General features: G+C 31.5%; 1 protein-coding gene across 1 annotated transcript; it reads right to left on the minus strand.

Annotated features, from left to right (window-relative positions):
• Window positions 1–886: 886 nt before the first annotated feature.
• LOC125069799 (transcription factor ATOH8-like) lies at window positions 887–16,795 on the minus strand. Its single transcript, XM_047679376.1, has 2 exons — window positions 16,529–16,795; window positions 887–2,548 (listed from the first exon to the last, which is right to left on the minus strand). Exons 1-2 carry the CDS (start codon window positions 16,584–16,586, stop codon window positions 1,815–1,817), a joined length of 792 nt encoding a protein of 263 aa, XP_047535332.1. The 5' UTR covers window positions 16,587–16,795; the 3' UTR covers window positions 887–1,814.
• Window positions 16,796–17,382: the final 587 nt, after the last annotated feature.

Genomic DNA, 17,382 nt, shown 5'->3' on the forward strand with positions numbered 1-17,382 from the left:
CAAATATATTCTTCGTAAATTAACTTGAAAGAAACAACGTGTCTTATTAATACTAAATAATATGAATATATATGTTAATTTTACGAACCTCTAATTTATTTGAGCTTGCCACTATAATCCAGTGCAATAAATCTAAAATGCAACTCAATTTTACCAAAACAAAAGTAAATTTTAGATAACGTTCTTCCCGCGTTTCTCGATGTCTCCCTTTTTTAATATCCCAGATAAGGGGCAAAGGAATATTGACATACAGCCACGTGCCACCTTATCTGCCACCCCAAGCAGCTGTGGTCATAACAGAGGTTATTGTGAACTAACAGATGCCCGCTACTTCCTATTTAGGTAAATGTCGATGTAAATGGTCGGAAGTTCAGATAAATAACTCGTTGTTTTGCTATAAAATATCATAAGTTAAACATTTTTTCAAATGTCGTATTAAGAATTTATTAACCGTCACACTTTCTCTGTGGGCGTTCATAATTTATCTTACTATTAGATAACTTTGCCTTAAGATTAATGAGGTAAAAAGAGAATTGGAATAACGATCAAATAAATAATTAATTTGATACTATACTATAATTCTAATATTGATTAAATAGGAAATGTTGTTTTGTTGTAATATGATATAAGCATGTAGTATTATAGTCGTATACTTTGCTAATATAAATATTAGTAGGTTTTCTAGTAGTAGTGGTAGTAATCAAAGTGAATTTTCAGATTTTATATATTTTACATTTAATTAATGAGGTAGTAGAATCAATAAATTTATATTTTTTTCGGTAATAATACAAAAATTAAACAAAGGAATATTTCTGTAATCTTTCATTTATTATCTGTATCTGTTTAAAAAACGAGTAACTGTGTTTGACAGTTCAGTTATAAGTTACTAAAGTATTTGAAATTAACAATTAATAAGTGGAATGTCAAGAAATTAAATTCAAGACTTGCATACAGTTTTTACTTATTTTGCATAATAATTTATAATCGGTTAAACTGTCATAAATTGAGATTTGTAACACAAAACGATAACAAAAGAACGCCGACTCCGCTTTTTAATATATATGTATGTCTACACTTTATCGGCTGTTGATTATCACATCATATCTTTAAGGCATTCGATTTTTGAACATTAAAATAAGTAGCTACGTAAAAGTTTTTTCCACATAACTTTTTTGTTGAAAAGGCTTGAATGTATGTTTTCGTTTAACTAGTTAACAGATAAACTATTCTTATACTTTATTTCGAGCTTACAAAATTGCTTTTATTTGAACAAATATTATTTTATACTATATTCGCAACCATTTAATACCAACAGCATTTACTGTACATTATAAACGATAATATTTACATAGAATACACAACTTACAATCTAAATAAAATATACAATTCTGACTTAAAATTACTGACTCGATTTGTAATAAATATAAAGTATTAAAGCCAAAATACACAGTTTTTATATAGTATCCTCATTAAATAGTTTTTTTTTTTGTCTTAATACTGGGCTTGGGGAATGGTTAACACAGGCGTTTACAAAATTGTCTTTGCTAGGAATTAGTCATCAACCCGAAATTATATTTAATTAAGGAACAATATTTATAAACCGATAAATACAGACCATAAGACAAACGAGATTCAAACAGAATTTTGACCAATGTTGAATTAAAAGAAACGACCGATCTTAACCTACCGATTTTCAAATAAATAAATCGTTTACTATCCAATATTATTGTCATTTTTTGTACTTAAAATCGCGTAGGCTTAGGCTCCATAGGACGGTATGAACCACTAACAATCCCCTGTTAGTCGGTGTACGTTCAAGGTTCGTCTTTCTTTTTTCTTAATTTGCCTTCAGTGTGTATAGTTTGCGTGACTTTTTCCACTGCTTCTGAGAGGTCAGCCTCCGGTTCGATAGCCGCGGATAGCGCCGCGATGTAAGCGCACGCTATCCGTAGCACAGACAACTTAGACAGCTTTTGGTTGTGACTGTACGACGGTACAGATTTCCGGAGCGTGTCGAAGGCCGCACTTATGGTATGAACTCTCGTTCTTTCTCTGGCGTTCGCTTCTATCCGCCTTTCTCTTGTCATGTTTTTGTAATTTCTCTGCTCTCTCGGTTTCGACCTGTCGGCGAATGATTCGACGACACCAGGATGAGGAGGGACTCGCGGTGGGCCGGGTCTTGTGTCTGGTGTTGGTGTAGGAACTTTAGGCGCTGGAGGTTCTAATGGCCTCCGCCTTTGCCTTAATAGACTAGTTTCGCTGGTTTTTTTAACTAATGAAAGAGGTTCTTGTTGCGGTTCTTCGGCGAAAGACCAAGGCCTGAAAGGACTGGTGGGGTTCTCGCATTCAGGACTCGCTAAATCTTCTCTGGAGTCAAGACGGATGCGTTTCTTTGGAGGCGCGAGACAATTTGGCGATCGGTCTCTCTTGACCCGCGAGTCTGACTCGACAAGTCTTACACCGGAGTCATCGGAGTGTGCGGGACCGGAACACGAGTCATCATCTTCTCCGCCTGATACGAAACCAGCATCACGTTCTAGTATGCGTTCTGCAACAAACGATAAAACCATTTTAGTACCAAATTACCAATAAATTAAATATGTTCTTACATTTTAAGACAAAATAAAATAAATTTTACACTTGGAATTAATGAAGGCGTGTGAATTTTCAACGAAGACTCGCTTATCGGCTCCATTTCATCTATACATCAGCGACGGAAGCTTAACAAAAGACAACAGACAGACGCACAAACGACGCCGCTCGTTAAAGGACAGGGACGCGACTTGCCTATCGAATGTGATCATGTGGCAATGAAATTAGCGATAAATGAAACCGATGAACTTTTTTTTAATTAATCCATTTATATATTTCGTTTTTGAAAAGATTAATATACGAAATAATAGTTATAATCTATTACAGTTTTATTGCCTTTATAAAATATTTTATAATTGGTAAAACATTTATGTAATATTAGTGTACATATATATATATATTTACTTGGTGGTAGGGCTTTGTGCAAGCCTGTCTGGGTAGGTACCACCCACTCATCAGATATTCTACTGCCAAATAACAGTACACTGTATTGTTGTGTTCCGGTTAGAAGGGTGAGTGAGCCAGTGTAATCACAGGCACAAGGGACTTAACATCTTAGTTCCCAAGGTTGGTGGCGCATAGGTGATGTAAGGAATGGTTAATATTTCTTACAGCGCCTTTATCTATGGGCGGTGGTGACCACTTACTATCAGGTGGCCCATATGCTCGTCCGCCTCCCAATGCCATAAAAAAAAATGTATAATAAATACGATAAAAAAGTCAGAGTACAAAACATGAATGCGTAATTTAGTCGTAAGAGTGCTAGCAGCATTTCCCGGTTCAATTTACTTATTTTTATTTTAGTATGGCAACACAGCTGAGCCAATTCTGACTTGTGAAATCATAACAAACGCCTAGTTTTTATGAGTATATATTTTGTTAAGTCGTGCAACTTAGAATCTTACCAGCAACACTAGCTTGTCCGCTTGTTTAAACTCACAAGACACACAAGACCAGTAATCAATCAAATGTTACGTAGGTATGTTTTAATAATTGCAATTTAAATATAAATTTATAAAATAGTGATAATTTTTCAATTTCCAAAACTGATTCCAAATTTGTTCGTTGTATAATTTAAATATAACAATTTAAAAAACTTACATATTTAGTAATTGGTATACATTTTTTACGCTAATAATTTGTTACCCGCAGCGTTGAATATTAAATCGTTAAAAAATCCCAATTCTTTTGATTACATAATCAATTTGAAAGTTGTTTTGTAGACAAATCCGCGGAAAAATTCCTAAGTTTAATATTATACAGATACCAAAATGTATCAAGACAATATTAAATTACACAATGGCGCCAAAATGATATTCCGGTTCGACGCTTTAATAACAACAGATAAAAAAAGTCTTAGCTATTTTATAATTGCAATAGGCATTGGTTACAGTCACTTATGATTATTTCTGATAACTGCTATTAAATTAAAACAATATACATATTGCAAACAATTCTCATTAAATCAATAATTTTAAAAACGCAGCAAAGCTTCGACGCGCTAAGCGCCGGCGCCTGCGCAGTGACGTCAAGACTCACACGAGATGGATTTTTAAATGCCATAATTTAAAAAGCATATTATATTTGATACTATTTTGACAAAAATATTGTATTTTCTTCTGTTACGTAAAGTCTAATCGGTTTTATATAAAGCAATTTAATTAAAAAATATTTTTTAAAAACAATGAATCCAAAAGTTTGAATAATATTGATGCAAAAACTTGATAAGAAAATCGGTACAGTGATAAATAATTTCGCAGATAAATCCCGAGATAAACATTCAGCCCGTGTACAGTGATATTGTACTTAAGTTATCCGATTTATACAGGTTTGATCCTAACCGGTTCGCGGCCATATGTTGGCGCGTCTTTGTTATTTATTAATATTTTACTTCTAGAACAAGAGTTTGTCCGCATTCCTACACTTTTTGTTGCCATAGAGATAATTGGTTAATTCTTTCGGGTTTTTCTTATAGACATAATCTCTCAATCTAAAAACTGTACACAAAAACTTAAGAATCGTCGCTACATGAATCTTAATCCATTTTTTTTAGTTTGACAGTTTTAAATTTCAATACCCACAGTAAATTAATACTCTTTGGTCGTCATTACTTAAAAAAATATTTATATTTAAAAAATGTACATAATATAAGCCGTCAGAAGGTCGTATGTTACAGGAAATACAAAATAGGAGCTTTAATGAAACCAATTTCATTTCCTTTAACGTTCTAATTGGATGTTTGATATTTCCTGCTAACGTCATATAAAAAAATATTTGTTTTTGCAAAATTCGAATAAAGATAAAATTATATGTACCTAATAATAAGTCAAATTTATGTAAGAGTCGGATAAACATACGCTTATATAAACATCCACGTTTAATTATTATCAAATGTTTCATATTTACGAAAAATCTAGTGAAATCGTGCGATTAATAGAAGATAAATCGTAAGTCCGTAAGAGTTGAGCTACCGGAATTGGTTTATGGCTCATAATCGAGCGAACGTGGCGCCGCGAAGGCGTTCCAATTAGACAAGAATATTATAAAAACGAAAACCAAAGCTCACGGCAATTTGAATCTTATTTCCTGGATATAAGTATCACGACACTTCTTATCAACTTGAAAGGTAAATCGGCAGAACTCGATGCCGCGGCTACGCTCACGTACCTTCTCACACTACAGGTGGGTTTTTTTTACAACGATAGAATTGTTCAGACAGCTCCGCCTACGTTTGATTGAGGTTTTAATTGCTTTAAGCTACATATAAAATTCCTTTTCTATTTTCTGATAAGAACTATGCGAATTGTTACAGCAACTCTTAGCGACATCTGCATTCCTGGTATTTATAATCGTCACCGTGAGAATAAATTCTGTTAAATCCTTTTAGTATTTTAATTATTCTATTTAAAAACAATCTTAGTTTTTTAACCAATGTAAACTTACGATCGAATATCCACAGAATATAATTATAAACTTCTGATATACTAGATAAAAAAGTATTAACCTACATTACACTTGCTAAACATAACTTAAAATGAAAATGATATTTATGAAACGTCGAATGTAATGTCTATACGTAGTATTTTTAAACGTATTCGTTAAAAAAACTAATTGAAAACGATTAATGTACGTCTCACAGAAATCCGGGTCGACAATATATCACAGTTTGTTGCCCACAATAAAATAAGGACTATGAACGACTATGGGTCCGTTGCTCATTACGCCGATTCACGTTGACGTGTAAAACAAAGAGTACACGTATAAATCATACGCAATTATCAACCTTAATATGTTTCGTATAAGGGTCGTTTTTAATATGTATGTCTTCTACATGATTCAAAGGAGCCGGCGCTATGGCCCTCTCAAAAGGTTGAATAGTGTCGATCTCACCATTAGATAAAACCTCGCCTCCAGAGGTGATATTAATCTGGCGCCAAATTTCACAGAAACAAAACGCGTCCTTTAAAACGAACCTATTCAAATACGGCCCTAAAGATAGTTTTTTTAAGTTCCTAGACATAGTTCTTTTTTTTTACTATTATGACGATACAAAACTGGATGTTTGTTAAAATATTAGAATGTTGTGATATGATACCTATTTACTGATTGTAGCTTAAGGAAGTAATTACGGGAATGTTCGTGATGCTACCGAAAGAAATGGGAAAATAATGACGATGATCAGTATTATAAAAATGATTTAGGCTAATACGTCGCGTCCGCGGTTAAACATTCGCACGGTCAGCTTAATGTATGAGAAGTCGTGATGTTGAGACTTTCACCACGCAAACATTACTGATGGCGCCAAACAGTAACTTGGTACAATACTGTAATGTCTAAAATATAATTGATGAGCATTTACAAACTTAATATACCTATTAGTACAAAATACAAACGTATATGTTTTAGTGCTACAAATAGTACCTAAATTCTCTAAAATGCAGTATGACCTGCACATATCCCTCACATATCCTAATTTCGTTTAGGTCCAGTATCTCGTGTTTAGGCGGGATAGAATCCCGCAGCCTGGGACCCGATTAGTCATGTATGCGGCGCGCGCCACCGCGGCGACATGTAGGCGCCATGCGGTCGCCATTGCTAAGTAACTAAACAATTTCTTATATGGAATGGCTTTTATTATTATTCAATGCGTTAATCGCAGTTACATAAGGAAGCCATAATTAACACTAAAATCAGAATCATTATTCATTTCATTCAAAATGAATGCGGGAGGTTAAAACAGTCAAGGATTTTATATGGAACTAATTATGTGTAAAATATACTTGATAAAATTTATGTAACACTACATTCAAGTTTTTGAGAAAACAAGTCATATGCATTTAGATAAATGTATATGTTTTTATATATTTTATTCCAATAGGAATAAGTTATCCAATATCAATTAGATTGCATTTATGTATGTACATTGCTATAATGCATAACACAGGTATCCGTTTTTCTTATTGTTCGCAGAATAATCGGGTTCGTGAAATGTATTATAAAAATGTATTAAACTTATTATAGTTTAACACACAGCTAACCAAATAAAACCATTGTAACGGGAAATGTCTGTTGAAGTCAAAATATCCTATTGTTACAGGCCAGTAGTCTCAACAGTGTCTGCAACACACCTGGTTGACACGTGCTTAATTCAAAAAGAGTTTAATATCAAATAGGTCGTCTATGTATACACCACCACCCAAGTTTTAAATTTTAAATATAGAAAAAAAATGAAACAAACTACTTCTAAATAAACTTAATTATTGTGTACATAAGTAAATTTATTCTATATTACAATAAGAGTTTAGGCTAGCAATGACGGTAAACTTTAAGGATCATTAGTGTTATTACATTTATTTATTACTTACTAGCAACAAGGAAAATTATCACCTAAAATACCAAACTATTGCCGGATACCATATGAAAAGGCACAAATTAAGGTCAAAACCTTTTCAATGATACTAAATATGACACTAAATGGAACACTTTTTTATCATCTTAATAATATAATAATTATTATTATATATAATTGTATGTTTATATGTTAATGTAACAATAGTGTTACCCAAGCGCCAAATGTAAGATCACGCATGTGCTCTAAATAAAAAAAGGAAAAATTTCAAATTTGCCAGTTTTTTTACACTCATCTCCGATACGATGTTTAATGGATAAAACCACCTGGTTGAAAGAGAAATATTGCATCTCTGTGACATTTTGTCAGAAGTCATTTGTTACACATCTCTAGGAGTGCTCATTTAAATAAAACCTAGAGTTTACCATAGATTTTTGTAAATACATTAGGGTATTATGCATGACAGGAGCCGACGTGATACAGTCGGTTGCAAAAAACTACTGATTTTATGGAGACACAGCTGCATACATTCTGAAATATAGTTTGATTGACAGATAATAAAATACATTCCGAGGTGACTGTACTTCTCTTTGCAACCGGGGGCAAACGTATGATAATTTTTGTTTGTAATGATTTCTTAAAGCAAAACATTAATTTACAACTTGTTTTTTGCTTTTGACAGCGCACGATAAAAATCTTCATTGGCATATGGAATACATTTATTTACTGAACAACTGTTCTTTCGGACATATTTTCCTTGCCTATTTGCAAATCGTTGTTGAATATAATAAAAAAATCAAATGGGAATTTAAATAAAGAACATATTCTGCCTTAACAATAGCAAATCACATTGACAATTGAGTGCCGGAGAGTAAAGCGTGGCCTTGTTCTGGCGTCCCGGCGTCGATAAAATAAATCACATATAAAAAGTTAATTTCGCATGCGGCTAAGTTGAACCAGATGGCGGAACCCGGTGTTCTTCCGCCATCTGGCACGGAAAAATGTAATTGTAACTTCGATCATTGTCATTTTTTAATCTTCATTTGTATATATTAAGATATTAACCGCTTGTTACATTAAATGAGATAAATTTTATTCAATAATTAACGAACCCCTTTAAAAACTGAAGCTAGAAAATTTAATGATTCGCAGATTTATGTATTTAATTATTTATCATTAGTAGGTACATAGCAAATAAAAAAGTCAAAAATGAATAAATAACATAATTTATCTGTTCTTTTCCCGGATGTTGCTTAAAACGAACTAGTTAGCGCCAGCGCCATTTAAATTAGGCGGCTATATATCTTTAAAAAACATTATTTTGAATTTTTATGTATTCGCGAATTAATGCAAATTATCTTGTTCGTCGCTCGTGGAATGTGGAATTGAATACACATTGCAAGTAAACAAAAACATAAGACATTGTTAAAATATAGAATCACCGTATTTTTATTACATAAAATTGTTATATTCAAAACATCTTATTCGATTGAAAGGAAATTCTTTCGTGCAATCATGAAACAAATATTAGAATCAATTACGCGAATGAAATACATTTTCAATTCAACGGAGGTATTTTTTTATTTAACAATTTGTATTTTAAAACGGACGCAAGTATAAGATAATGTTCGATCTTCGATAATGACGATGTGGGCGCTTGCCCGCCACGTTTATAAAAAAATAAACCAGATCGTACGTCCTAACAAGGCCACATAGTGTCATTCACGCTCCCTCGGGTGTATGCGTTTGATCGTTGCAACTCTGTACATTTTTTGTTATACAACCTGTTGATCTATCGTATACATTAATAGCGTGAGCCGATTTTTGCCCCAGTGATTATGGGGATGCATATAAAAAATCAGTAATGGAAATTTTGAGGAGTTCCAGCCGTAGATGTGCAGAAAATTAAAGAGGATTTTTAAGGGCATTTTACTAAATTGTTACGAATTAACAAATAATTTCTTTTGATAAAAGTTACTGGCCGGTTAGAGAGCGACGCTCTATGGATGAATAAGAAAAAAATTAAAAAGAAAATTGAAGTAAATTGATTTCGCCAAACTCCAATACTAACTGAACTTATATATACTAATTGATATTAGAAATTTAATTTGAAAGTGATTCATCATTATGGCGCCAAATATAGATGAGTGACATGCAGTTCACAATGAAATTATATCAAAACAGATCCTGTCATAGATTTCGAAAATTTTTAAAATTTTTTTTTAATAAACGCGAAGTTTGTGGTGACCCACTAGTACACAATAAAAGTAACACGTATAGAAGTCATAATATCAATTAAATACAAAACGAAAATATTGATCATCATTATTATTATTAAAGAACAATATTGTGGCTTGTGTTTATTTTTTATGTTGATTTGGATGAATTTGTTTGCAAGTAGATATATACAAATAGCGGGGGTGTTACCCTGTGGCGACAAATTTTCGAAGGCGAAATTTAATTTATCGATTATTGATTTATTTTAGGAGCCATTCCGTGAAAAATTTAACATATGGTAAAACACAGTCACAAACTACTACTATCATAACCAATTGAAGTTGAATACGTGGTTAATTTAAATACCTATTTTGATTTTTTTTTTGTTAAACTTTTGCATAACTTTTGTTTTATTCTTATTTTAGTTTTAGTGGGATGGCGGCAATTTAGTTTAACCTGCATGCTAACAAACTCTTCCCTTTCCTTTTACCCTTTTCTTACTTCACACAGCAACACAATTTTATTAATTAATGCGATGTTTTTTTTGACCAATGAGAGAATATATGTGTTCACTTATTTCATTAAAAAATATATTTTTAAAACTATATTTCCCAATTTGGGGCCCAAGCCTACCCTTCAATAGTTTTTCTATAAAATTTATAATTGTCTTCAACTAATTAGACAAAAATATATAAATATATGTCTAAGTATATGAATTTCTTTGGTTGAAGCTAATCTAGGCAAAGAACTCAACGTTTTCGTCCTTGCTTCCTCACGGGTTACTGCCTACCAGGTAATAATTTTAATTCATTCGGTCAGGGTCCAAAACATGCCTAGTGACTGGAAAAAGAAAGACTCAGTCTGACAAATTATATTTCACTTTGATTATACTAGCTAGAGGACGACAGGACGACGTCATATAAACGAATAACAATATAATTTGATGTCAGTTATTTCATTTATAAATATGAAGGGAGCAATTTTAAATATCGAACTACAACAATTAAGAACGAATATGTAAAAAAAGCCAGAAGACTTTAATTAGTGAACTTGGACACATTATGCGTCATTAGGCCAACCTTTGATATCCGGGGGACAAGATACTCTTGTCCATACAACCTTGTGCATGTATTAATACTGACCTGCTCACCGTTTATAACGAAATGCAGTAAGCTTGACAAAGGTTAAAAAAAATTAACCAAAAGTATGAATTACAACCGTAAAAATACAGACAATCAAAAATATAGTTTTTTCTTGTATAATATTTAATCCATTTTCTAACGAAATTTTGCTATCGTAAAAAAGTCGTTTCCTCAGGATATTGTTGAAGTCTGTAACTCAATACGATTTACAGCTAGACATTCATTTTGCGTTTGTACTGATAAAACTTACACGTAATACATTATTTTACGATCATCCCGCCTCAGACTTTGAAGTTGTGTTCAGTATTTAGGTTTAGGCATCTTACACAATTATTACATGATTTATTGGATTAAAAAATCTATATTTTTACTTATTTTACTAAAAAACTTTTAGTTATTAGTATGTATTTTAAAGAAATCGTGTTTAGATATAGTTTGAATTATTGTCTGCAAAAATAAGTTTTGTAATTTAAAATAAAAACAACGTATTACTTAAGTGCCTAATTTAATAAAAGCGTTTTTTTATGATATGTTAACTTTTTAATGCTTGGAACTCGTAAGTCTTCCATTTAAAACTTAGCACTTTTTGTCTATGGTAACGTTTTTTCATATCCGCGTATCAGGGGAAGGATGGGCGATCTTTTGTTTTTGTGTGACCACCCCGCTCGCTTCCTCCCTTTGTCTTTTTCGATGAATTTCTTGTTTCCTGTCACCCCTCTAATGTTAATGCATAAATGCAGATTCTATGCTTTGATTGCTAATTTCACAAAACCCATTGTTTTGTAGTTGTGTAGATTCTGTTCACTCATTTTGTTATAAATTATTGTTAATATTTTATTTTACAAAAGCAGACGAGCTAATTATTTATCTGACAATATTTGGTCTCCTTCACCCAGGGACACCTAAGATATAAGAAACAGAAGCGACTTTTTACTCTGCCTTCGACCATAAGTATCTATCTATTGATCCTTGTGCTTGAAACGGAAACCCATCATTTGATTACCAACAAACGACAAATTTAAATTCACGAACAAGTTTAGAAATAATTTTGAATCATATATTCAGCTATACTGGTGCTATAAATAAATAATTCATTTAACAAATAATTAGCAGACAATCTTAATTTTAATAAATAAGTAAGGATAGTATATTAAAATAACGTATAATGTTTTTGTCAAACATTAGTTTTTGTTGATTTAAATTTCTTATAAATCATTGTTTAAATCAATGTAATAATGTGTTGTTTAGCAAATAAAAATTAAATCAAAAAAAGGGACCAATCCAAGCTACTAGGTAGCAAGATAATCTTCATAATATTTGTTTACATACAAATTGAAACCCTGACAACTGTATTAGTATGTACTAAGCTTTACACACATCTGTTTTTAAACGAGTTGCTTGCATATTGTTGATTGTTACTGCATCTGTCAGCCTTATGACACTAACATTGTTTTACGCGCGCAAACGATCGGTGCTTGACATCTGTTACAATTTGACTTTTGTTATCGAACAAGTCATTTGACCGTAATGATTTATTACCTGACAACAGACTATTGATAAAAATGTGGAAAGCGTAGCCATATTTGATTTCAATTCCATTGTACAAAAATATATAAGACATATCAATTAAATTCTAACCTGATGCCATTTTGAAATTTTATCATATATTGAAGCAGAGTAATACGTCATTGAAGTTTTTGCTGTAATTAAAAACTACTTTTAAAGTACTTGGTCATGTATGTTCTTGTTATTTGATTTGATTACGTTTTTTATTATGACCGTTCCAATTTCTTTATTGTATTTGTATATGTAATCACTTTTGTAGGAAATTTCGTACAAAATTAATAAGTAATTATGTTTTTTTTTAGCATTAGCAGCCTGTAAATTTTCCCACTGCTGGGCTAAAGGCCTCCTCTCCCTTTGAGGAGAAGGTTTGGAGCATATTCCACCACGCTGCTCCAATGCGGGTTGGCGGAATACACATGTGGCAGAATTTCGTTGAAATTAGACACATGCAGGTTTCCTCACGATGTTTTCCTTCACCGCCGAGCACGAGATGAATTATAAACACAAATTAAGCACATGAAAATTCAGTGGTGCCTGCCTGGGTTTGAACCCGAAGTCATCGGTTAAGATGCACGCGTTCTAACCACTGGGCCATCTCCGCTCTAGTAATTATGTACATATAGCTTAAATAAATAAGTTAACTTCTTAGTTTTTATTATTATGTTATTACAAGCTTGTTACTTATAATCGCCTTTAATTAATGAATTTATTTTTTCTGCGATTAAAAAGAAAATATGGGTAATATTGGTATTGTATGTCACGGTAGCATGCGAAAAGGATTCCGTGACACCCGCCGAAGAGACCAAGAGGGAACCGCTCGTTTTTATTGGGCACCGGCGAGTCCCACATAGCACCCCCCTTTTGATTGGGGAGAAAAGCGTGACGCGTTTTACAGTGAGAAATAAAAAATGGCAGACGTATAGTATCATTATATTATTATATCTTTTAAAAAGACAATTCAATGATTTGAGGTACTTTAACAGAATAATTAATAATATATCTTTTATATTTCCGATCTTAAAATGAGGTTTGTATACATTTCGCAGATAAAATAGTTATTGAATGAAAAAGCAATTGTTTTTCAAATTATATCCGTTTTAACAGTTTTACGGGTTGATATTTTGAAACATACTCACGTGTATTACGACACGTGTTTTGTCGGACGATATCGTTTCAACACTTAATATGATTTCCTTTTAGTAACATATTGTTTCATGAATTGTTGCATAGTTTCCGGTCCTAAATAATTTTGACAAGCGAAAATAAATAAAATTATTTATAAGTCGAATTTAGTTCGAAATACTTTTTTTTTTTTGGTTTGGCTTTTATTTGTGCCAAGAGGGCACAGATAATTTCGCCAAAATACAATTATAATTTGACTTTAACATTATGACGTTACTGATGTCATTTACAGTAGGAAATACATAGGACTAGACTAGATCTATATATCTTATTTTATTTTGAAATTTAATTGACAAAAATGTTCATGTACTTATTGGTTAATGCAAAATCAATTGGTAAACCAAAAATAAAATTCACAATAAAAGTAATATAATAAATTTAGTCGATGCATCTCAAGCGAAATATATGAAAGATTATTTTAGTTCGAAAGTCAAATGGCATCAATGCTTATCTTTTTTGTCTCGAATAATCTTGAATAAATATAAAGAATAATCTTGTTGAATTATGATATTAAATATAAATTACTAAGAGCTAACTACACATTAATGTTATACAGACATCATCATCTCTCTTTTTTTTCTATTGATGCTCTGAGTAAGTATTACGACACCGGGAAATCCCACTTATGTCGCTTGCCATAAACAAGATCCTGATTTTTATTTTTCAATCATGTGCATATAATTGGGATGACTAAAGTAATATTTGTTGTATTGATCGATTTACAAATGAAAATAATTATAATAATAACTTAATAATATTTTAAATACATACTTTATCATATATTTAATTAAATAAACAGTTTCTACAATTTTAGCGAACAAAGATCAATGTTATTCTTTAAAACGAACAATAGATACTTTAAGTACGTACCGACATTTATGTTAACTAAACATGATGTAAACATCTGAAAAACAATTACAATAATCATCCCGTAATAAAACTGTACGATTGTCGCCACATGTCAAAGTGACGTCAACGATTGGCCACCAGATGTGGTACCACCAGATGTGGGACATAATAGCTGTAATGGAATCGTTGTGTCGCCTGCTTGACATGTGTAACACCGACTTGTTACAAAGTAAAGCATGACTTCTGTGCAAATGATTAATCCAATAATTTTCATTACGTTTTTTCAGTATATATTTGAAGATTTTAAAGCTAAAAATTATTTAATGTGTACCATCTCAAAATTATTGATGAACTATGTAAATTACAATGAATTATTACGTAACTTTAATTCAATTTAATTAAATAAGAACAGATGTGATAACAATTGACAAATTATGTGTAATAATTGTATAATATAGATATAGTGAAAAGAAAGATATTATAATATCGTAGATATATATATCATATATTAATAATAAAAAGCGATTTAAATTTAATGTAGTTTATAATTTAGATTGGTGTCGTAATACTTATTCATACTGATTCATTTTTGTTCCAAATACAATACAGTGAAAGAGACTGATAAGTTGGGATAATGATGTATGTAAGTTTACTTGTATATTGCGCTTAAGATAATGTAACAGCGTTTATTTCCTTTATAAATTTGCACCTATATATATATATTCAACTGATTAACTGTTTTATAAAAAAAATAATTTTGAAATATGACGTAAGAATGAGCTTCTTTATTCCGTATCTTTTTAATAATTATCTATATGTACAGATAAAATTTTATTGTTTAAAAAATGGGTCGGTAAGTACCTACAATGCACTTATTTATCTTTATGAATAAATGTCGTTGATTAATAAAATTATTTTTTATATATTTTAATACATTCGTAGATAAACTAGATTAACCATAACGTTTAAGGCGTACGTTTAATTCTTTTTTCTTTGTTTGCGAAACAGTTGGCAACACTAACGACCTAATTCTATTAAAAAAAATAAACTTTGACTTTAAATCTCACGACCCCCGCTATGCGACATGTGAACAAACAAATTGGATATTGACACAAGAATCCCTCTTATGGCATTGTAATAGGAACTAAAATGGTATAGTTGTATTAGAATAAATTAGTAGTGAAACATACACTTGTTCGCCTCAATGGGGTTTTCACCCTCGCTAACATGTGCATTGGATTTTTTGTAGCACCCCTTCTGTTTTAGCACGATAAATAAATTGATATCGATTAATATTTAACGGTTATTGTTTTTTTTTTCTTTAACGTAAACGTACTCTTACTTTTAAAACAGATAATGAAATGTATCAATCGATAAAATTCATTCTAAATTCAAAATTATTTCATTTCGTTTAACTCTAATTTTCTTCAAATAAGTACAAAACCTTATTGAAAATATTTGTAAATGTAATAAAACGATATCATTACGAATTAATTTATCCGTAGGCGTAGAACAATTTGCTATTGAAATTAATCGGGTCCTTTTACAGCGCAATGTTTATTTACGGCCTGCCTCATATGGGCGCCGAATTTGTCATTCTGTCTGTCCGTCCGTTTCTGAGGCTTCCGGCGTACAAATTACAGAATATTATACCCACGTAATAAAGCTATTTGAATATGGAATGTATGAAATATATTCTTTTGTAGAGTAAGTATTATGTTTCTCTGGTTTATAGTATTTTTAAAACGCGATCAAATTCCAGTATGTGTTCTTCATTTAAAAAATATATTCAAATTCGAAAATTTTCAGAGTTCGTCATTCTTATAATTGTGTTTTTTAATTCGTGCCTGATGAAGGATGTTACTCAAAAGTTATAAAAATGTGAATGAACTTGATGCAAATTTTAAATCAGACAACAACAAATGTACCTATGTAAAGATATATAAATACCTACTTATATAGCTAAATTATTATTAAATTATTTTTTTTTAAATAAATATAAAAATATATTCGCAATTAAGTAAATACACAATAACATTTGCAATAAAATGATGTTTGAATAAACTTAGTTTCATAAATTTTATTTAAAAATAAAACTATTAAAAATATAAATATTTCAATTTTCAATTACCTTTCGCATCAGCTCGAGTAACATCTTCAGTATTTGCTATAAATGTATTTGTTGACATTTTTCCCTCGATCAGCTCATTCGAATCCAAAACTTCAGAAAACAATCCTCAATAAACAATTCATGTAGACACACTCATCAAGGCAACTTGGCAATATTGGCACGATTTAACACAGTTTCATTCAAAACAAACACTCAAATTGTCATTGCATCGTATTACGTTTACGTATTTGTTAGACGAATGTTTAAATATAACACACACAACCTTCCCGTCTAACGATTTGAACACAACTGAAGCGCCAGTAAGGAACTTGGCTTGGTGGACCGAGGCGGGGTAAAAAAGCGCGGCGCCAGCCCAGTCTCGCCCTTAGAGATGCACCGACTGTCATGTGCTCAGATTATCGTAAATTTAAACTTATAGAACTGATGTAATAATATATACAAACAATTATACAAATCTTTAATTACATTTTGTATTATATTTTAAGTTTAATTATATTAACTGATCATAATTAAATACGAATATTTCAGTTTTTTGTCTCTCTCTTTCGCTTTATAATTAAGTGAATGATTAGTAGCCATATTACATTAACTACTGTTCAAATAAATAAAACCGTTGTCACAAACGTTTAAATTGTAAATTCCACAGCGATTTATAATTAGTGTGACGAATATTGTTCGCATTAAAAAATATTCTATAACCTTAAATATGGGCACTTAAGATAATCAGAAGTTAAATTTGGCTCTTTTAAAATGTTAAAAGCGATTAGTGCAGTATTTTATCGACATATCGCAGCACTGGCGCGCCAGCCGGTCGCATACTCTGGCCGGCGGGGCGGCGACTCGTGGTGAGGATC

Source organism: Vanessa atalanta, chromosome 16 (genome assembly GCF_905147765.1).
Source record: "Vanessa atalanta chromosome 16, ilVanAtal1.2, whole genome shotgun sequence".
Classification (NCBI taxonomy): domain Eukaryota; kingdom Metazoa; phylum Arthropoda; class Insecta; order Lepidoptera; family Nymphalidae; genus Vanessa; species Vanessa atalanta.